The 18,073-nt window shown below is 37.4% G+C and overlaps 1 protein-coding gene across 3 annotated transcripts in view; it reads left to right on the top strand.

Annotated features, from left to right (window-relative positions):
• The window catches only part of BRDT (bromodomain testis associated), a 52,131-nt gene that overhangs the window by 19,634 nt on the left and 14,424 nt on the right, over positions 1 to 18,073 (top strand). For all 3 annotated transcript variants that reach the window (XM_010343862.1, XM_074381523.1, XM_074381525.1), the window contains 3 exons: positions 8,536 to 8,597; positions 9,273 to 9,323; positions 11,434 to 11,605. In XM_010343862.1, coding sequence (XP_010342164.1) covers positions 8,536 to 8,597; positions 9,273 to 9,323; positions 11,434 to 11,605 — 285 coding nt within the window. The remainder of the gene's footprint in view (positions 1 to 8,535; positions 8,598 to 9,272; positions 9,324 to 11,433; positions 11,606 to 18,073) is intronic.

Genomic DNA, 18,073 nt, shown 5'->3' with positions numbered 1-18,073 from the left:
TGGTTCTAATATTCTAAATACTAATTTCAGTTGCAGCCATTAAAATATTTAAAGGCTTTTAATTTCTAGCATGTAAACTAAGAACAATTTTTACTTCCCTGGGAACAGCAACAATGCAAATAATAAAAAAACCCTGAAAATTATGAAAAAATAAGCAAGACAAATTGTATCAATAGCAGTATCTGCTATAAAAATAATTAAAGCACCTACTATTCTTATACCAATAACGTTCTCAAGGAATGGATGACAAATTCTATGTCAAAGTTTCAAGCATGGACAAAATGGGGCTGTTTACTAAGAAAATCTAATTTATGAAAATTAGGCACATCAGCAAAAACTTTATCTGCTATATCAGTAAAAATCAATGGAAAATGGCTGGGCACGGTGGCTTACACCTGTAATCCCAGCACTTTGGGAGGTCTAGGCAGGTGGATCACCTAAGGTCCAGAGTTTAATACCAGGCTGACCAACATGGAGAAACCCAGTCTCTACTAAAAATACAAAATTAGCGGGGCATGGTTAGCACATGTCTGTAATCCCAGCTACTCAGGAGGCTGATGCAGGAGAATCACTTGAATCCTGGAGGCAGAGGTTGCAGTGAGCTGAGACTACGCCATTGCACTCCAGCCTAGACAACAAGAGCAAAACTCAGTCTCAAAAAAAAAAAAAACCAAAACCAAAAAAATAAAATATAAGTATGAATTTTTTTTTTTTTGAGACAGGGTGTGGCTCTGTTGCCCAGGCTACAGTGCAGTGGCACAATCTCAGCTCACTGCATCCTTTGCCTCCTAGGCTAAAGCCATCCTCCCACCTCAGCCTGCCAAGTAGCTGGGCCTGCAGGCATGTGCCATCACACTGGGCTAATTCTGGTACTTTTTTCAACAAAAACGTACAGAGTTTTGACATGTTTCCCAGGTTGGTCTTGAACTCCTGAGCTCAAATGATCTGCCCACCTCAGCCTCCCAAAGTGCTGGGATTACAGGTGTGAGCTATCATGCTCAGCCTACAAATTTCTATTGCTTTAAAATTAATTATGATTTGGCCAGAACTGAAGCTTGCAGTTAGTTATCAGGATTCCAGAGTTATGATTAGTAGGCTTTTGATTATTTATTGAAGATAATAGAATTTGGTTATTTCTTTGGCTGAGCGAGGTGGCTCATTTCTGTAATCTCTGCTCTTTGGGAGGCTGAGGTGTGCGGATCACTTGAGGTCAGGAGTTCAAGAGCAGCCTGGCCAACATGGTGAAATCCTGTCTCTACTAAAAAATTAGCCAGGTGTTGTGGAGCACACTTGCAGTCTCAGCTACTCGGGAGGCTGAGGCAGGAGAATTGCTTGAACCAGGATGGCAGAGGTTGCAGTGAGCCAAGATCATGCCACTGCCCTCCAGTATGGTTGACAGAGTTAGACCCCCCCCCAAAAAAAAGTTTTGATGAATAATTGGCTTTTGATTATTTATTAAAGATGGAAGATATGAATATAATTGTATTTCTTCAAAATTTTAATAGAGGAAACTTTTCTGAGAGCTTCTTGAAAAATTATCTTTTAATAGAAAGATATTGACCTTTAATAGTCTCTTCTTTTCTCTTTTTCTTTCTTTTTTTGAGATGGAGTCTCACTCTGTCACCCAGGCTGACGTGCAGTGGTGCAACCTTGACTGACTGTAACCTCTGCCTCCCAGGTTCAACAAATTCTTGTGCCTCAGCGTCCCAAGTAGTGGGGATTACAGGCATGTGCCACCACATCCAGCTAATTTTTTGTATTTTTGGTAGAGTTAGGGTTTCCCCATGTTAGCGAGGCTGGTCTCAAACTCCTGACCTCAGGTGATCCAACCACCTCAGCCTCCTAGTGCTGGGATTACAGGCATGAGTGACCATGCCTGGTCTTTAGTAATATTTTCTTAATGTAGTTTTCATTCAGTATCTGTCTTCCTGGATTTTTTTTATAGCAGTTTGGCTATAGGCAATTTTCTTAATAAGTCAGTCTTTTATAATTTTTGTGCCAGAAATGGGGCTTTAATTTTTCTGATTTTTTTTTTTTTTTTTTTTTTTTTTTTTTGAGGCGGAGTTTCGCTCTTGTTACCCAGGCTGGAGTGCAATGGCGCGATCTCGGCTCACCGCAACCTCTGCCTCCTGGGTTCAGGCAATTCTCCTGCCTCAGCCTCCTGAGTAGCTGGGATTACAGGCACGCGCCACCATGCCCAGCTGATTTTTTTGTATTTTTAGTAGAGATGGGGTTTCACCATGTTGACCAGGATGGTCTGAATCTCTTGACTTCGTGATCCACCCGCCTCGGCCTCCCAAAGTGCTGGGATTACAGGCTTGAGCCACCATGCCCGGCCTGAATTTTTAAGATATTGACTTCTTATACTGTATTGTGAGTTTACTACAATATCATTATTCTGTTTAGGTGTGGCAAATGTTTTAAGGTTTAATTTCTGAAAAATCTTTGAGTGTTGTAAGTAGTGTTGAAGCTATTTATTATTCCACATTTCTTAAATGGTTATCTTTCATCATCCCCACACTTCAGTTTAAGCACTTTTAAAAATATAGACTTGGTTCTGCTTTGAGAGCTTGTTGGGAGGTTCTAGCAGGGGAGCACAGCCACTCATATACCCTTGTCTGATGAACAGTCCTCTATCAGAGAAGCTCCTCTTCAACCAAGTGCACAGCTTTGGGAGGGACTTACATGGAGTGATGAGGGAGGAAGGGGATACCTTCCTAGCCATCTGGATCAGCTGAATCAACTCTTTGATCAGTGGGGTGACGGAGGTCACAGCCAGATCACCCTTACCTCCTTAATTCTGCTTTGTTAGGTAGGATTGATCACCTGGTGGAGCACTGATTTCCAAGGAAAGTTTTATTTAAAAATCTAGGAAATTCACTTAATTCTCATTTTAAACAAGACACTAAATCAGTTTCAAGACAGTTGTAATGAAATCCCAAATCCTTATAAAATGAAAATGAGGGCTCTATGGACTAGAAGCAGCACATCATTGCAAACTTGAGTGAGATTTGGTTTTATCATTTATCTTTTTTTTTTTTTTCTTTTTTTTGAGACAGAGTCTTGCTCTGTCGCCCAGGCTGAAGTGCAGTCATGAGATCTCAGCTCACTGCAACCTCCGCCTCCCGGGTTCAGGTAATTCTCCTGCCTCAGCCTTCTGAGTAACTAAGATTACAGGTGCATACCACTGCTCCTGGCTAATTTTTGTATTTTAGTAGAGATGAGGTTTCACTGTGTTGGCCTGGCTGGTCTCGAACTTGTGACCTTATGATCCACCCGCCTTGGCCCCCCAAAGTTCTGAGATTACAAGTGTGAGCCACTGTGCCCGGCCAACTTTTGTCATTTGTCTTTTTGACTGGTGTCATCATATGCAGATAAGTAAAGAACATTAATTAAACATCGGAATAAATATAAAATATTTTAAAATAATTTTTCATAACTAAAATAATTAAATGTCACATCAAAGATGTAGCTAAGCCTTGAAAATTAATTCTAATGCATGTATCCTATGTTGGCCATGCTGTGCTAGTATGCACACATAAGCTATTGAAAGTTTTCTAATGGTCAACAACCTTGGGATTACCTTGAGTAATATACAGGGAGGAATATAACTAATAGCTTTAATCCTGTGACTAACAATGATACTGAGAAAAGAAAATCAAAAAGAACAGCACATCAATAGGACTGCTTTTAATTAAAGTAACTCCAAGAACTGTCTAAATATAAGCTCAGATACTTGATTAGTGTGAAATAGAATATCTTTGGTGTACTTAGTTTCAGTTTTTACACAGTTAAACACAAAGAAACTAAATGGTCATGACATCAATTCACTGTTTTTCTTTAGCTGTTTGACTTAAAGTCTTAAATTTGTCACTTCATCCTTTGGACTTTTTGCTTTTTATTGGATTTAATGTAATGTTTAGAGAATGAAATTTATAAGTTCTTTAAATAATATTTGTTTCTTTTTTTAAAAAAAGCTATCATAGTTATGGGTGACTTCAAAATAGGAACAAAGAAATTTGTAATTTTAGTACTACAGCCTAGGTCTTGTATAGATGTGACAAGGATATTATTTTTTTCATGCACGATTTGAAAACCGACAAACTTTGTTGAAGTCTAGATTTTATTTTAACTTTTTAGAGGAGGATAATTTAGTGAGTGCAGGAAGTGTACAAGGAAAGTCTCTAAATAATCTTTGCCATTCAAGCTAGAAATCTTAAGATAAATGATTAGAGTTTATTAAATTATTTTAGACTTTAATAAACTTCTCTTTTTTTTTGAGACAGAGTCTCGCTCTATTGGCAGAGCAGGAGGGCAGTCGCTCAGTCTCAGCTCACTGCAACTTCTGGGTTGAAGCAATTCTCATGCCTCAGCCTTCCAAGTAGGTGGGACTACAGGCGTGCACCACCATACCTGGTTACTTTTTGTATTTTTAGTAGAGATGGGTTTTCACCTTGTTGGCCAGGTTGGTCTTGAACTCCTGACCTCAAGTGATCCACCTGTCTTGGCCTCCCAAAGTGCTGGGATTATAGGCATGAGTCACCGAGCCTGGCCTACCAGTCATTTTCTATAATCTGTCCTCTATAACAAAAATGTGATTTCTTTTCCTAATTTAAAAGTCTTTAGTAATTATTTCTGCTATATATGGCATCATATTCCGTTTCTTTTTAAATATGTTCCTATTCAACTTTTCAAGTTTTTTAGTTCAAATTGGCTTGTTGATAATATTTAGTATCTCTTTGTCTCAGTGCTTTGATTGGTGATAGATATTAAATAAACTCTTAAATCTCTGTGATTGCAGCTCTTTTTAAAAATCTATGGTTAAATTTTTTTTTTGAGACAGAGTCTTGCTGTTTCACCTAGGCTGGAGTGTAGTGGCATGATCTCCACTTCCTGCAACCTCTGCCTAAACCTCCCAAGTTAGCTGGGATTACAGGCACCTGCCACCTCATCAAGCTAATTTTTGTGTTTTTAGTAGAGAAAGGGTTTCATAGTGTTGGCCAGGCTGGTCTTTAATTCCCGACTTCAGGTGATCTGCCTGCGTTGGCCTCCTCAAGTGCTGGAATCACAGGTGTGAGCCACCGTGTCCAGCCTGTGGTTAACTTTTTTTGACAGCTTTAAATGAAAACTTTGTCATCAAAATTTTATTTTGAGTTTTTGGGGGAAATGTGAAATCAGAACATTTATAATTAAATTAGACTATGAGCCACAATATGCATTTGTTTAGTAATACATATATTATCCACTCTGATCCTCTTAAGGTAGGTGTGTATATGTTGTCATAGTTCCCTGGAGAAGTTAGTTGACAAAGTGTATGTTGTCATTATTGTTATTGATTTTTTATTATTTATTTATTGAAACAGTGTCTTGTTTTGTCACCCAGGCTGGAGTGCAGTGGTACAATCTTGGCTCACTGCAACCTCTACCTCCCGGGTTTAAGTGATTCTTGTGCCTCAGCCTCCTTAGTAGCTGGGATTACAGGTTTGCACCACCATGCCCAGCTAATTTTTGTATTTTTGTTAGTGATAGCGTTTTTACCATGTTGGCCAGGCTGATCTTGAACTCCTGACCTCAGGTGATCACCCTGCCTTAGCTTTCCAAAGTGCTGGGATTACAAGTATGAGCTATCATGCTCAGCCTTAGCCTTGTTATCAATTTTAATTGATATTTGCTAGCCCTGATAGAACTTCTTCACTAATTGAAATACGCTTGTAAGTTTAGTAGTGAAAATATGTGTTCATCTTTTAATTTCAAAGGCCAGGAACTCATGAATAAGCATATCTATGTAGTTTTAGCTTATTATGCTGTTAAAAAGTCAATTCTGTAAGATTAGAATGAGAACCAAAATGCTGAGACTTTTATGAGACATATGTAGTAGGTATTTTTATTTTTTTAATTAAAATTCCTTGATGCCTTTTGCTAATATCTTTAGATTTTAAGGTGCTAAGTTTATAATAATTTTGAGCTTAGTTTTACATATTAGAAAACTGAGGTGATTGAATTTTTTTTTTTTTTTTAGCAGAACACCAGTCTGGTATGTCATATTTGTGCTATACTTAAGAGTTTATATTTTAGGATAAAGTAGTTTTAGGTGCATATTTAAATAATTTAGATGTATAGATATACATATATGATCATATTAATGAAGTCTTTTTGTTTTTTGGGTTTTTTGTTCAAAACTGAAACCATAATTTCTCCTTTATGATTATTTTTAGACAGTGTCTGGCTCTGTCACGCAGGCTAGAGTGCAGTGGTGCGATCTTGGCTCATTGCAACCTCCGCCTTTTAGGTTCCAGCAGTTCTCCTGCCTCAGCCCCCCAAGTAGCTGGGACTACAGATGCATGCTGCCACACCTGGCTAATATTTGTGTTTTTACTAGCGATGATGTTTCAACATGTTGGCTAGGCTGGTCTATATTCTCAGTCTTTTCAGTCTGTCTCCTTCTCTTCCCCCTATGCCTAACCCCCAACACTTAAATTAATACTTCGCTGAGTGACATTAAGATGGTTCATGTAATTTTAAATACTTGAATTATTTAAATTAAAGGATGTCATTGAGTGGCATTTAGCAATTTTAACAATGTCCAGCATCAAACATTTTAAGAGAGGAAAGAATAGTAACACATCCAGTGGAAACTGATGGCATTTCAGGAGGCAGAAGGTAATTATTAAAATTAGACCGTTTTAAGTTTGAATAATGTTTGGTGTTGACCAGCCTTGGTGTCCTGGAGCCTGAAACAAATACACAGGTGGTCATGAAAGCTGGTGTGGAGAGACAGATCAAAGCAGTTACTACCAGTTTGGTGCTTTACCTTACTGATCCAGGATTATGACTGGGGAGGATAGCATCAGAAACAATTGTAGGACAAAGAAAGAGAAACCCACCAACACCCTAATGGAGAGAGCTCTTTTTATGTCTACTCCTACTACCAGCGTCAGCTGCACAGTATTTCTAAAGGCAGAGGAGATACTATAAAACCCATTTGTTGCTATATAGCTGAGGCTGCCAAATAGCTTAGAAGTAATCAGATAGAATCTTATTGGAGCTTAGTAAGCAGAGCAGAACTTTCCACAGAACTAAAATAGCTTTGCTTTTAATGAAAGACTGTATTCTCTCAGGTAAATGACATCCCCTTCTCTTATAATAAATTGTTAATTTTTAAAAATTAAGCCTCTTAGCCGGGCGCGGTGGCTCAAGCCTGTAATCCCAGCACTTTGGGAGGCTGAGGCGGGTGGATCACGAGGTCGAGAGATCGAGACCATCCTGGTCAACATGGTGAAACCCCGTCTCTACTAAAGATACAAAAAAATTAGCTGGGCATGGTGGCACGTGCCTGTAATCCCAGCTACTCAGGAGGCTGAGGCAGGAGAATTGCCTGAGCCCAGGAGGCGGAGGTTGCGGTGAGCCGAGATCGCGCCATTGCACTCCAGCCTGGGTAACAAGAGCGAAACTCCGTCTCAAAAAAAAAAAAAAAAAAAAAAAAAAAAAAAAAAAAAAATTAAGCCTCTTAGGGCTCTATTTATGGCTACTTGATAAAAGATGATTTTAGCATAATGGATGCTGCTTGTTTAAAACCTTATTATCGCCGGGCGCGGTGGCTCACGCCTGTAATCCCAGCACTTTGGGAGGCCGAGGCGGGTGGATCACGAGGTAAAGAGATCGAGACCATCCTGGTCAACATAGTGAAACCCCGTCTCTACTAAAAATACAAAAAATTAGCTGGGCATGGTGGCGTGTGCCTGTAATCCCAGCTACTCAGGAGGCTGAGGCAGGAGAATTGCCTGAACCCAGGAGGCGGAGGTTGCGGTGAGCCGAGATAGCGCCATTTGCACTCCAGCCTGGGTAAGAAGAGTGAAACTCCGTCTCAAAAAAGAAAAAAACCTTATTATCTCTGTTATAACATACTCCTTTTTAAACTGTCACTTATTCAAGCTCTTTACTGTTAAGTAACGTACTGCACTTTTTTGCCTAAACATAATGTAATTTGAAATTTGTGAGTAGATATTTATTACACTACGGGAAAATGAAATATCTTGAAAGCAGGTATCCCTTTAGAAATTTTAGCTGACTCTAAGTGGGCAAAAACCTGTGACTATAAGGAGAGGTTGGTATTAAAGGCATTTTCTTGAAATCACCACTGTATTTTTTTTTTTTTTTTTTGGTTTTGAGACAAGAGTCTTGCATTGTTGCCCAAGCTGGAGTGTAGTGGCATGATCTCGGCTCACTGAAACCTCTGTCTCCCAGGTTCAAGCGATTCTCCTGCCTCAGCCTCCCACATAGCTGGGACTACAGGCATGGGCCACCACACCCAGCTAATTTTTGTATTTTTAGTAGAGATGTGGTTTCACTGTGTTAGCCAGGATGGTCTCGATCTCCTGACCCCATGATCCGCCCACCTCACCTCCCAAAGTGCTGCAATTACAGGTGTCAGCCACCATGCCCAGGCCCCACTGTATTTCTAATATGGGAAAAATTATAACTTGGTTATTTTTTAAGCGAATAAATATTAAAATATGTATGTGTATACATTTGCAGAAATGTTACCCAAATTAACAGAAGTAACACCAAATGATTCTCCTTCTAAAGAGAATGTAAAGGTAAGTCAATTCTTTATTTGTACCCTGAATTTTAAAAGTATGTTTGTTATAACTCATGGGTGTAGTAGTAGCTTTCTTTAAAATTGTTTTCAATTTTATTTACATGAAGAAAGTTGTCACTTGTTTTAGCTTATCAACTAAATGTTCAATGATTTCTTTTTGCAGAAGACTAAATAGGGAAACTATTTGGCTTCATTTCTCAATAAGATATAACTGTTATATAAGCCAAACAGATAAGTAGAACAAATTCTAGAAGCTTCAGCTTATCTCAGAGTCTGAATACAGAGGGATGGCCTTAGCATCCCGAGTGAGTGTGCAGAACTATGCCTACAGTTAAGTGAAATTTCTCAAAAGATGGTAGGAGAATGGTAGCTAAGGTTTCTGCAGATAAAACTTATTGCCAGCTATCTATTTTAGCACATCTATGTTTGACTAGCAATTGATGTGCTTTGAAAAGAATAGAAGTGACTTTTTTACTAGCTCAAGTTGTCATCCTCATATAAATTTTTTTCCGTTTGTACTCTTCTCAAACAGAAGTATTTAGCATCCAGCTAAGTTAGAGAAACACAATAACAAATAACATTGTTTTGAAAGAGCTCGAATTTGTGAAAAAGAAATATAATTACATGGTTGAGAGATAGTGATTAATGCTATAATCTATATAATTACTTTTAGAAAATGAAGAAAGAATGTATACTGCCTGAAGAAAGGACAGGCATCACACAGGTAAAGCTTAAAATGGGCTTTAAAGAATAGGGGAAAAAATGGTTTACATACAGATTAAGGAGTTATTTTTTAAAATAATAGTATGAAGAGAAGCAAAGAAAAGCACAGCAAATACATTCAGAGAAATATGGAAGCTGAGGGTATTTGTAAGGAATTAGATGGCTTAGAGTATATAACAAGAGGGCTTCGGACACATAAGTGAAATCATATATATTATACATTATATATAGTATATGTTAATGTATAATATATATACATTATATATAGTGTATACTATATATAATTATATACTATATAATGTATAATATGTATTATACTATATATAATGTATATTATACATCACATATATAACATATACTATGTACTATACATACTATATGTATTACACTGTTATATATACATTATATATAATATACAACATACATTATATATGATACATATATACATTATTATATAATATATACTATATATACTATATATTACATTATATAATTATATTAATATTAATACTATTATATATAATATATACTTTTTTTTGAGACAGAGTCTTGCTCTGTCATTCAGGCTGGAGTACAGTGGCATGATCTTGGTTCACTGCAACCTCTGCCTTTCTGGTTCAAGCAATTCTCATGCTTCAGTCTCCAGAGTAGCTGGGACTGAACTATAGGCACACGCCTCCACACCAAGCTGATTTTTGTATTTGTAGTAGAATTAGGGTTTCACCATGTTGACCAGGCTGGTCTTGAACTCCAGACTTCAGATGACCTGCCTACCTCAGCCTCCCAAAGCGCTGGGATTACAGGCATGAACCACCATGCCTGGCCTTCCCATTCCTTTTTGAATGGGAAGAAGATATAGATGGTCTGTCTTGCCAAAGGTGTATTAGTGGAATCAAAAAATTACGTCAAGTTATGAAGAAACTCTGGAAGCATTTACATGTTAATACATAGCATGAAGAATGCCACCTCTGTGGTCTGTTTTTGGTCAAAATATTTTCACTTTCACTCACTGAGAAAAAAATACCTATTTATGGTAAAAGATAGTATATATAGAGAGTACATATTAATCTATAGGTTCATGTATGAAAATATATATTTGTGTAGTTCAGAAAGTGATTTTGTTTTTTTGTTTTTTTGTGTTTTTTGCCTGATTTAAATCTGAGCATTAGGCTTTAAGCTTCAGCCTGGGTGTATATTATTGGGATAAACATTTCTATGGCATTTGTTTTATTCACATTTGCATAGATGTTATTCATACACTTGCCTGCCTACTCACTCACCCCAGCACCTTGTTAGACAAAGGAGAAAGACTGTCTTATTTATCTCTCTGCTATTTACAACTCAGAGCTTGGTAGATAAGGTTACTGGGCTTTGATACTGTGACTTCGCTTGCCGCTGAATAGGTGTGAGATTTTAGGTAAGCTGCTTCTATTATTTTTAAGTCCTATTGAAAATGTAAGTAGAGACAAAAATACCTAACTCAGGATTATTGTGAGAATTAAAGAAAAGCTTTATCAAGGACTTACCCTGGTACCTCACAAATAGTAAATGTTAAATAAATGTTAGCTATTAATTACGCTACAACTTTTACTTAATAATTACCTGAATATTGAATTAGAATTTATTGATAGTCTTTTGGGTTGACCATAATGTAGTTTTAAATTTCTCCCCTTATCTCTAATACAGTAAGGAAAAAGAGCTAAAGTAAATGAATTGGTCTCTAGATTTGCTAGAAAAGCTTAGGGGTTTGTTTTGTTTGTTTTTTAGTAATGACAGGAAAGCTTTTAAAAGTGAATAGCATGGTTTAATTTACATGTATACTCATGTAAAATATGTACATGCATACTCATAACTAAGATCATAGGCTTTGACTTACTCTACCTCTTATAAGCCATGTAATGACCAAGTTATTTAATCCTTTTAAACCCTAGTTTCCTCATCTGCAAAAAAGGAATAACTATACATTATAGATTTGTGTGACTTAAATAATAATGATATTTTTAAAAGGTAGTATTAAATTATATTCTTGCCTCTTGTGTTTCTGTTCTCTTAGGTATACTTCTTGTGTGGTTAAAATGAAGTGATAACTTTATTTGATTTTGTTTTAACAGAGAGAATATTCTGTGAAAGATATAACCTCTGCTAATACTACCCTTGTTCATCAGACCACACCTTCATGTGTAATACCACCAAATCACCACCAATTAGCATTTAATTATCAAGAATTACAACATTTACAGACTGTGAAAAACATTTCACCTTTACAAATTCTACCTCCCTCAGGTAAGAAATTAACAAATCAACAACTGTTACTGAGAAATTGACTTCTAAACTTATATGTATATGAAAATGCTATGGTCATCTTAAATGTTAAATATCTGGGAAATACCAATAATCATAACTAGTACATTCCAGGTTACAAATAATCACTGAAGCACATTGTTAGAAATTATCTGCTTTATACCTATAGGCACTCATTATATTTAAAAGAAAGAAAATTATAAATTTCACACCCAATTTTCTTTTGTGTAAATTATGTACATTGGTATGATATATATACACTACATATATAAATATTATATATAAATTATATACACATATGTGCATAATATACATGCATTTTACACACACACACACACACACACACACACACACACACACACCTGTTGCTGCCAGAGTCACTACCAAGTGCTGAGCAAATCTGGGAAGTGCTGCTTTAACTTAAATGACACCTATGTAGGTTAGAAGAGTAGGAAAGAATAAGAGAAAGATACATAGAGATTCTACAGGTAAAGAAATGAAGTTACAGATATATAAATGAGTTAACAGTTAAGGAAACTTGGGCTAGAAAAACTAGCCTAATGGTAGTTCCTATATATCTAAAACTGGTTAAATTTTTATATTTTTAGATTCATTTGACTTAATATCTTGTCAGAAGGGAACATTTTTCCTGTCATAGCTTGGTTTTCCTGAAGGGGGGTCAAGGGATATGTGTGGCACGAAGGGTGCTTATGATATGAGTTTAGCCTAGAGCATGCCTAAACCTTGAGACACTGATGTATTTAGGCCTACGTTAAAGGCAGATCTGAATATTCCTTGTCCATGTCTTCTTCCCTCCAAGATGTGCCCTGGTTTCAACTTGGCTACGCAAGGACAGACGTATCTCCCTAGCAGAATAAATTTCCAAGCTGTTTTACTGCAACACAGATTAGAAGGAAGGAGACATTTGGATCCTTCTTCACAGCTTTCAGTATAAAAGCTCCCTACTATTCTGTGTGTAGTTTTTGTTTGTTTGTTTGTTTGAGACAGAGTTTTACTCTTATTGCCTAGGCTGAAGTACAATGGTGCGGTCTCGGCTCACTGCAACCTCTGACTCCTGGTTTCAAGTAATTTTCCTGTCTCAGCCACCTGAGTAGCTGGGATTACAGGCATGCGCCACCACGTCCGGCTAATTTTTTGTCTTTTTAGTAGAGATGTGTTTTACCATGTTGGTCAGGCTGATCTCCAACTCCTGACCTCAGATGATCCACCTGCCTTGGTCTCCCTACTCTGTGTTTGAATATTCCAGTTTGTCTTTATCTAAAATTATGTCTCTTCATGTGGGAAAGGGAATGGAGATCAGTGGAGAAAATATGTAAGGCCACACTGGAGGGCATTTTAGGAAGAAGAATAAACAAACATTCAAAGTATGAAATATTTATATCTACTCTTTTTTTTTTTTTTTTTTTTTGAAATACATTTTCAAGATACTTGGAGAATAATGGAAGACATGATAGCTATAGGTCTTGAGTTACCTTGAATAGCAGTGCTATTAATTTGTATACAACAAATTATATACAAATTTGTATACTTCCATTTGTGTACAACAAGAAGCTTTATATAGGAAGCATAGTCAGATTTCATTTTATTTTATTTTATTTATTTTTTGAGACAGAGTCTCACCCTGTTGACCAGGCTGGAGTATAGTGGCATAATCTCTGCTTACCACAACCTCTGCCTCCCAGGTTCAAGCGATTCTCATGCCTCAGCCACCTGAGTAGTTGGGATTATAGGCATGCCCCACCATATGTGTCTAATTTTTGTATTTTTCATAGAGACAGGGTTTCGCCATGTGGGCCAGGCTGGTCTTGGACTCCAGACTGGTGACCTGCCCACCTCAGCCTCCCAGTGTTTGGATTACAGGCAGTAGCCACCACACCCAGCCCCAGATTTTATAATGGGTAAAAAACTGCTGCTTACTATTTAGAGGATGGGTTAAGATGCTGCTCTGATGTAGTTACAACCAAGTAAGGACACTGAATGCTATAGTCTAGGAAATAAATTATTAGGACCAAAACTAATACAGTGAGTATAGAAAGGATGTGGATATATAGGTATTTTTGTGGCAGAATTGATAGACTTTGTTAGAATGAATGAGCTACTTGGAAATTATCTAAAAGTTGTATTGAAAACAGGAGACAGAACTCATTTTGGACATGTTTAAGGTGTTACAGAATATTTAAGTGGAAATATAAAGCTAGAATTAGGTTTCTAGAACTAACAGGGTGTAACAGGAATTACAAATTAGGAATTAACAGCATGTAAAAGGTACTTGAAGCCATGAGAATAAATGAAAACACTCAGGAAAATCTACAGAGCAGGAAAAGAAAAGCTTAAGGACAGAATTCTAAGTAACAAACCTCCTCAGTAAAAGTAGAAAAAAATAGTTAAGAGGCAACCAGAGGTAGAGAAAAAGGGAAAATAGTGTAATAGAAGCCCAGGAAGATAGATTCCTCTTTTAGAAGGAAATCAAGAGTATCACATATTGCAGAGCACTTAAGTAGGATAATGAATGGGGAGAGGGGATTATGTTGGGAATGTGAGAATTTTTCCTTTTCCAGAGCTTTTTTTAGTAGCCATTGTGATGGGGCAAAAACCAGATTGTTATAAGTTGAGAAGTAATGGAATTTGAGTGTAGTGAATGTAAACCATTTTTGGAAGAATTTTGTTAGTACAGAGGATGGGAAGATATTTGTGGCTTTAACATGAAGATAGATTTCTTTGGAGGAGTAGGAGAGGTTGTTTTGAGTTTTTGAATTGAAGAGATTTGAACATTTGAAGGCTCATTAAAAAGAGCTAAAGTAGGAAAAAGTTACTGCTTTAACTAGAGTACGTTTTAGAAAAATGCTAGGGTAGCCTTGACCTTGAAAAGGAATAGGCTATGAAAAACAAAGGTAAGAATGTATCAAGGTGTTCTCTTATTCCTAATTTAAGAAAGCACCGTATCTATGAAAAGTCAGGCCCATATCTATACCTTCATTAAGAATCAGTTTGTTATATTACTTGAGAATCTGTTTATATTGATGCCTATTAGTAATCTAATGTATAGAGGAGAGTTTGGATGGTGCCACAGTGGCTGTTCTTTTGCAGTTAGCAATATTTTCAGAAACAACGTGGTTTGCATTTGCCATCTGTAGGTGACACTGTGCCCAAGGGAAATTGCAAATGTATGTGAGCTATGAAATATATAGGGATATTTTCTTTTTCTGGAGTGAAATCTCAATGGAAATTACTTTTTTTCTTAAACTTTACAATTAAGTGGTGAAAATACTATTTATCTTGAAGTTTTCTTATTGGAAAAATAGTTTGACAAAATGTTAGAGTACATAAAAGATTAAAAAGTGAATTTTTAACTGTTACTGGTTTTCATCACACCCCTACCCACATATGAAGTCTCCACAAGAAATGGATAATGTTTAATTTTTTTCCTTATAAGTTGAAGTTTTTTGTTGTTGCATTGAGATGGAATCTTGCTCTGTCACCCAGGCTGGAGTGCAGTGGTGTGATCTCAACTTAATGCAGCCTCTGCCTCCAGGGTTCCAGCGATTCTCCTGCCTCAGTCTCCTGAGTAGCTGGGATTACAGGTGCACGCCACGCTAATATTTGTATTTTTAGTAGGGACGGGGTTTCACCATTTTGGCCAGGCTGGTCACAAATTCCTGACCTCAGGTGATCTGCTGGCCTAGGCCTCCCAAAGTGCTGCAGGCATTTGGTGGGGGGCGGGCAGGGGGGGGTGTAAGTTGAAGTTTTTAGCCATAAAGGATTACTACTCTTATCCTTATAGTTACCCTTTCCCCACCTCATGAAAAGCTTCACTAAATTATATTGAGTTTTAAAAATATTTAGTCTGTTATAGAAACATGAATTCACAATTGCAAATGAAAAAGTAAATCAGCAGTTTGCTATCTCATAGGAGAAATAAACAACTGGTATATAAAGTAAAAATAATATGCCTTGAAAGAAGCTAAAGTGAACTTTAAGGAGTTGAAGAAGGCAGAACCACCTGATATGTTTGGCATATACATATTTTACAGAATAAGTATCATTTGAGCTGGATATTGGAGAAAAAAAATAAGGCTTACCTATGTATATTTAGGATGGAAAGGCATTTGGATGGAGGAAGCAACATGGATGTGAAGGTATTTAGCCAACTCATAATTCCATGTGATTAAAGATTTGGTTGGATTAAACAGGAATGTGGAAAATAATCTAGAAAGGTAGACCAGGTTCAGTTCATTTAACCCTTGAAGTCTAGATACTTTGGACTTACTGATAATAGTATAATCAGTAGGGAGCCAGTGAGGGTTTTTGAGTGAAGGGTGTGCCTCTGGGTGATTAATCTGCCAATATTATGTAAGTGAGTTGAAGGAAAGGGGAGTAGAGACCAGAGAAGGGAGGAGACCAGCTGGGCTGTTGCAGTAATAGGGGGGAAATAACATAACATGATAGAAGGAAAGAGAAGGGGAAAGTTAAAAGAAATTACAAGAGTAGAATGGGTAGGTCTGTAAAATATGAAAACATGCTGGGTTAATAACACAGGAATATAAACTTTGGCGGCTCACAGGATACCTGCTGGATAATATCCAGGCTGACAGACCTGGGACACAGATGAAGAATAGGTTTCTGAGGAAAGATGAGTTTTGTAGTGTTTTGAGGTGTCACAGGGTCATTCATGTAAAAATATTTTTCAGAGTTGGACCCTTGTCATACTTCCTAGGCTTTTATGACACCTCTCATAAACATGCCATCTCTTTGTCCCTTACAGATATCTCTTTATCTTCCTCCCTTTAGATGTTGATAGTTCTCTGAATTGCATCCTTAAGCCTCTTTTTTTTTTTTTTTTCCACCTACTCGAGAGTTTACCAACCATGTTTCAAAGCACAGTCTTACTGAACAAGTGTTCCCTCAGCTGTTACAGCAATGAGCTGGGAACAGCCTTTCCATTTTGCAGGCGGCCATACATTGATCATTCTATATATCATGACATGGAAAAGGTTGGAAGCGGTGTTCTTATTTTTTTTTTTTTTGAGATGGAGTTTCACTCTTGTTGCCCCAGGCTGGAATGCACTGGCTCAATCTTGGCTCACTGAAACCTCCACCTCCTAGGTTCAAGCGATTCTCCTGCCTCAGCCTCATAAGTAGCTAGGATTACACACAGGTGTCATCACGCCCAGCTAATTGTATTTTTTAGTAAAGACAGGGTTTCTCCATGTTGATCAGGCTGATCCCAAACTCTCAATCTCAGGTGATCTGCCCTCCTCAGCCTCTCAAAGTGCTGGGATTGCAGATGTGAGCCACTGAACTCAGCCCTCTTGTCTCATTTTTACAATTCAAATGTACCCAGGCCTCAGGCATGTTTATACAACTCTATTAAATGTTTTTGCTTAAATACCACATAGGCATTGCAAATACAGCCATGTAAAAACTGAATTCCCCCTTTTAGCCCCCAGATTTTATTTCTTTTTTTTGAGACAATCTTCCTGTGTCACTCAGGCTGGAGTACAACAGCGTAAACATGGCTTACTGCAGCCTCAACCTGGGCTCAAGCCATCCTCCTGCCTCAGCTTCTTAAGTAGCTGGGACTACTGATGTATGCCACCATGCCCAGCTAAGTTTTTGTTTCTTCGTTTGTTTTATTTTGTTTTGTTTGGTAGAGATGGGATCTCGCCACAGCTGGTCTCAAACTTCTGGGCTTAAGGAATCCTCCTGCCTTGGCCTACCAAAGTGATGGGATAGCAGGCTTAAGCCAGTGCACCCAGCCTGGTTCCCAGATTTAAAATTCTTCCTCTTTAATTATTAATAATGGCACTGTCATCACTTACTAACTTAGAGTCAGCAAATTAAGGGTCACTTTAGAATTTTACTTAACCATACATACTTTTTCTACTTCCTAAATAATCACTGACAGGAAGCAGAAAAGGGAAGGTAATCCTGTACTTACAGCTTTTCTCACTATTTTCTTCCTTTCCTTGTTGAAGTGAGGAAACATAGATAAATTGGGGCTGTGTTCTGACATACAAATTAAAAATTTGAGCTTTTGTTCATGCATTCTTTGACAGTGTTTTGTCGTGCCCTCCTGTGCTCACTGCTATTCCTTGATGTTCCTTGTTCTCTTCTTCTAGCCCCAACCTCAGAGTATGATTTAGCTAGAGAATCAGTCAAGGGATTGATAGGTGGTAAAAACTTAAATGTAAGTCCCTATAATATGTAGGCGGAGAGGATTTTATGAGTTTGGGTGAGTTAAGAAGATAGCAACTCAGTTTTGATTTGTCTCTGTTGTTCTTCAGCCCCTTATTAGAACCTATAGGCAATGACTAGAGAGAATTGAATCAAACGGTCAATTAAGTTTCATGCATTAGGATGTTCCGTGTTGCAAATGACAGAAAACTCAGCTCAAACTGACTTAATAAGGAATTTTGTTGGCATACATAA

Source organism: Saimiri boliviensis, chromosome 11 (genome assembly GCF_048565385.1).
Source record: "Saimiri boliviensis isolate mSaiBol1 chromosome 11, mSaiBol1.pri, whole genome shotgun sequence".
NCBI lineage: Eukaryota > Metazoa > Chordata > Mammalia > Primates > Cebidae > Saimiri > Saimiri boliviensis.
Note: the sequence above shows the minus strand (reverse complement) of the source record. Positions and strands in the feature narration are given on the sequence as shown.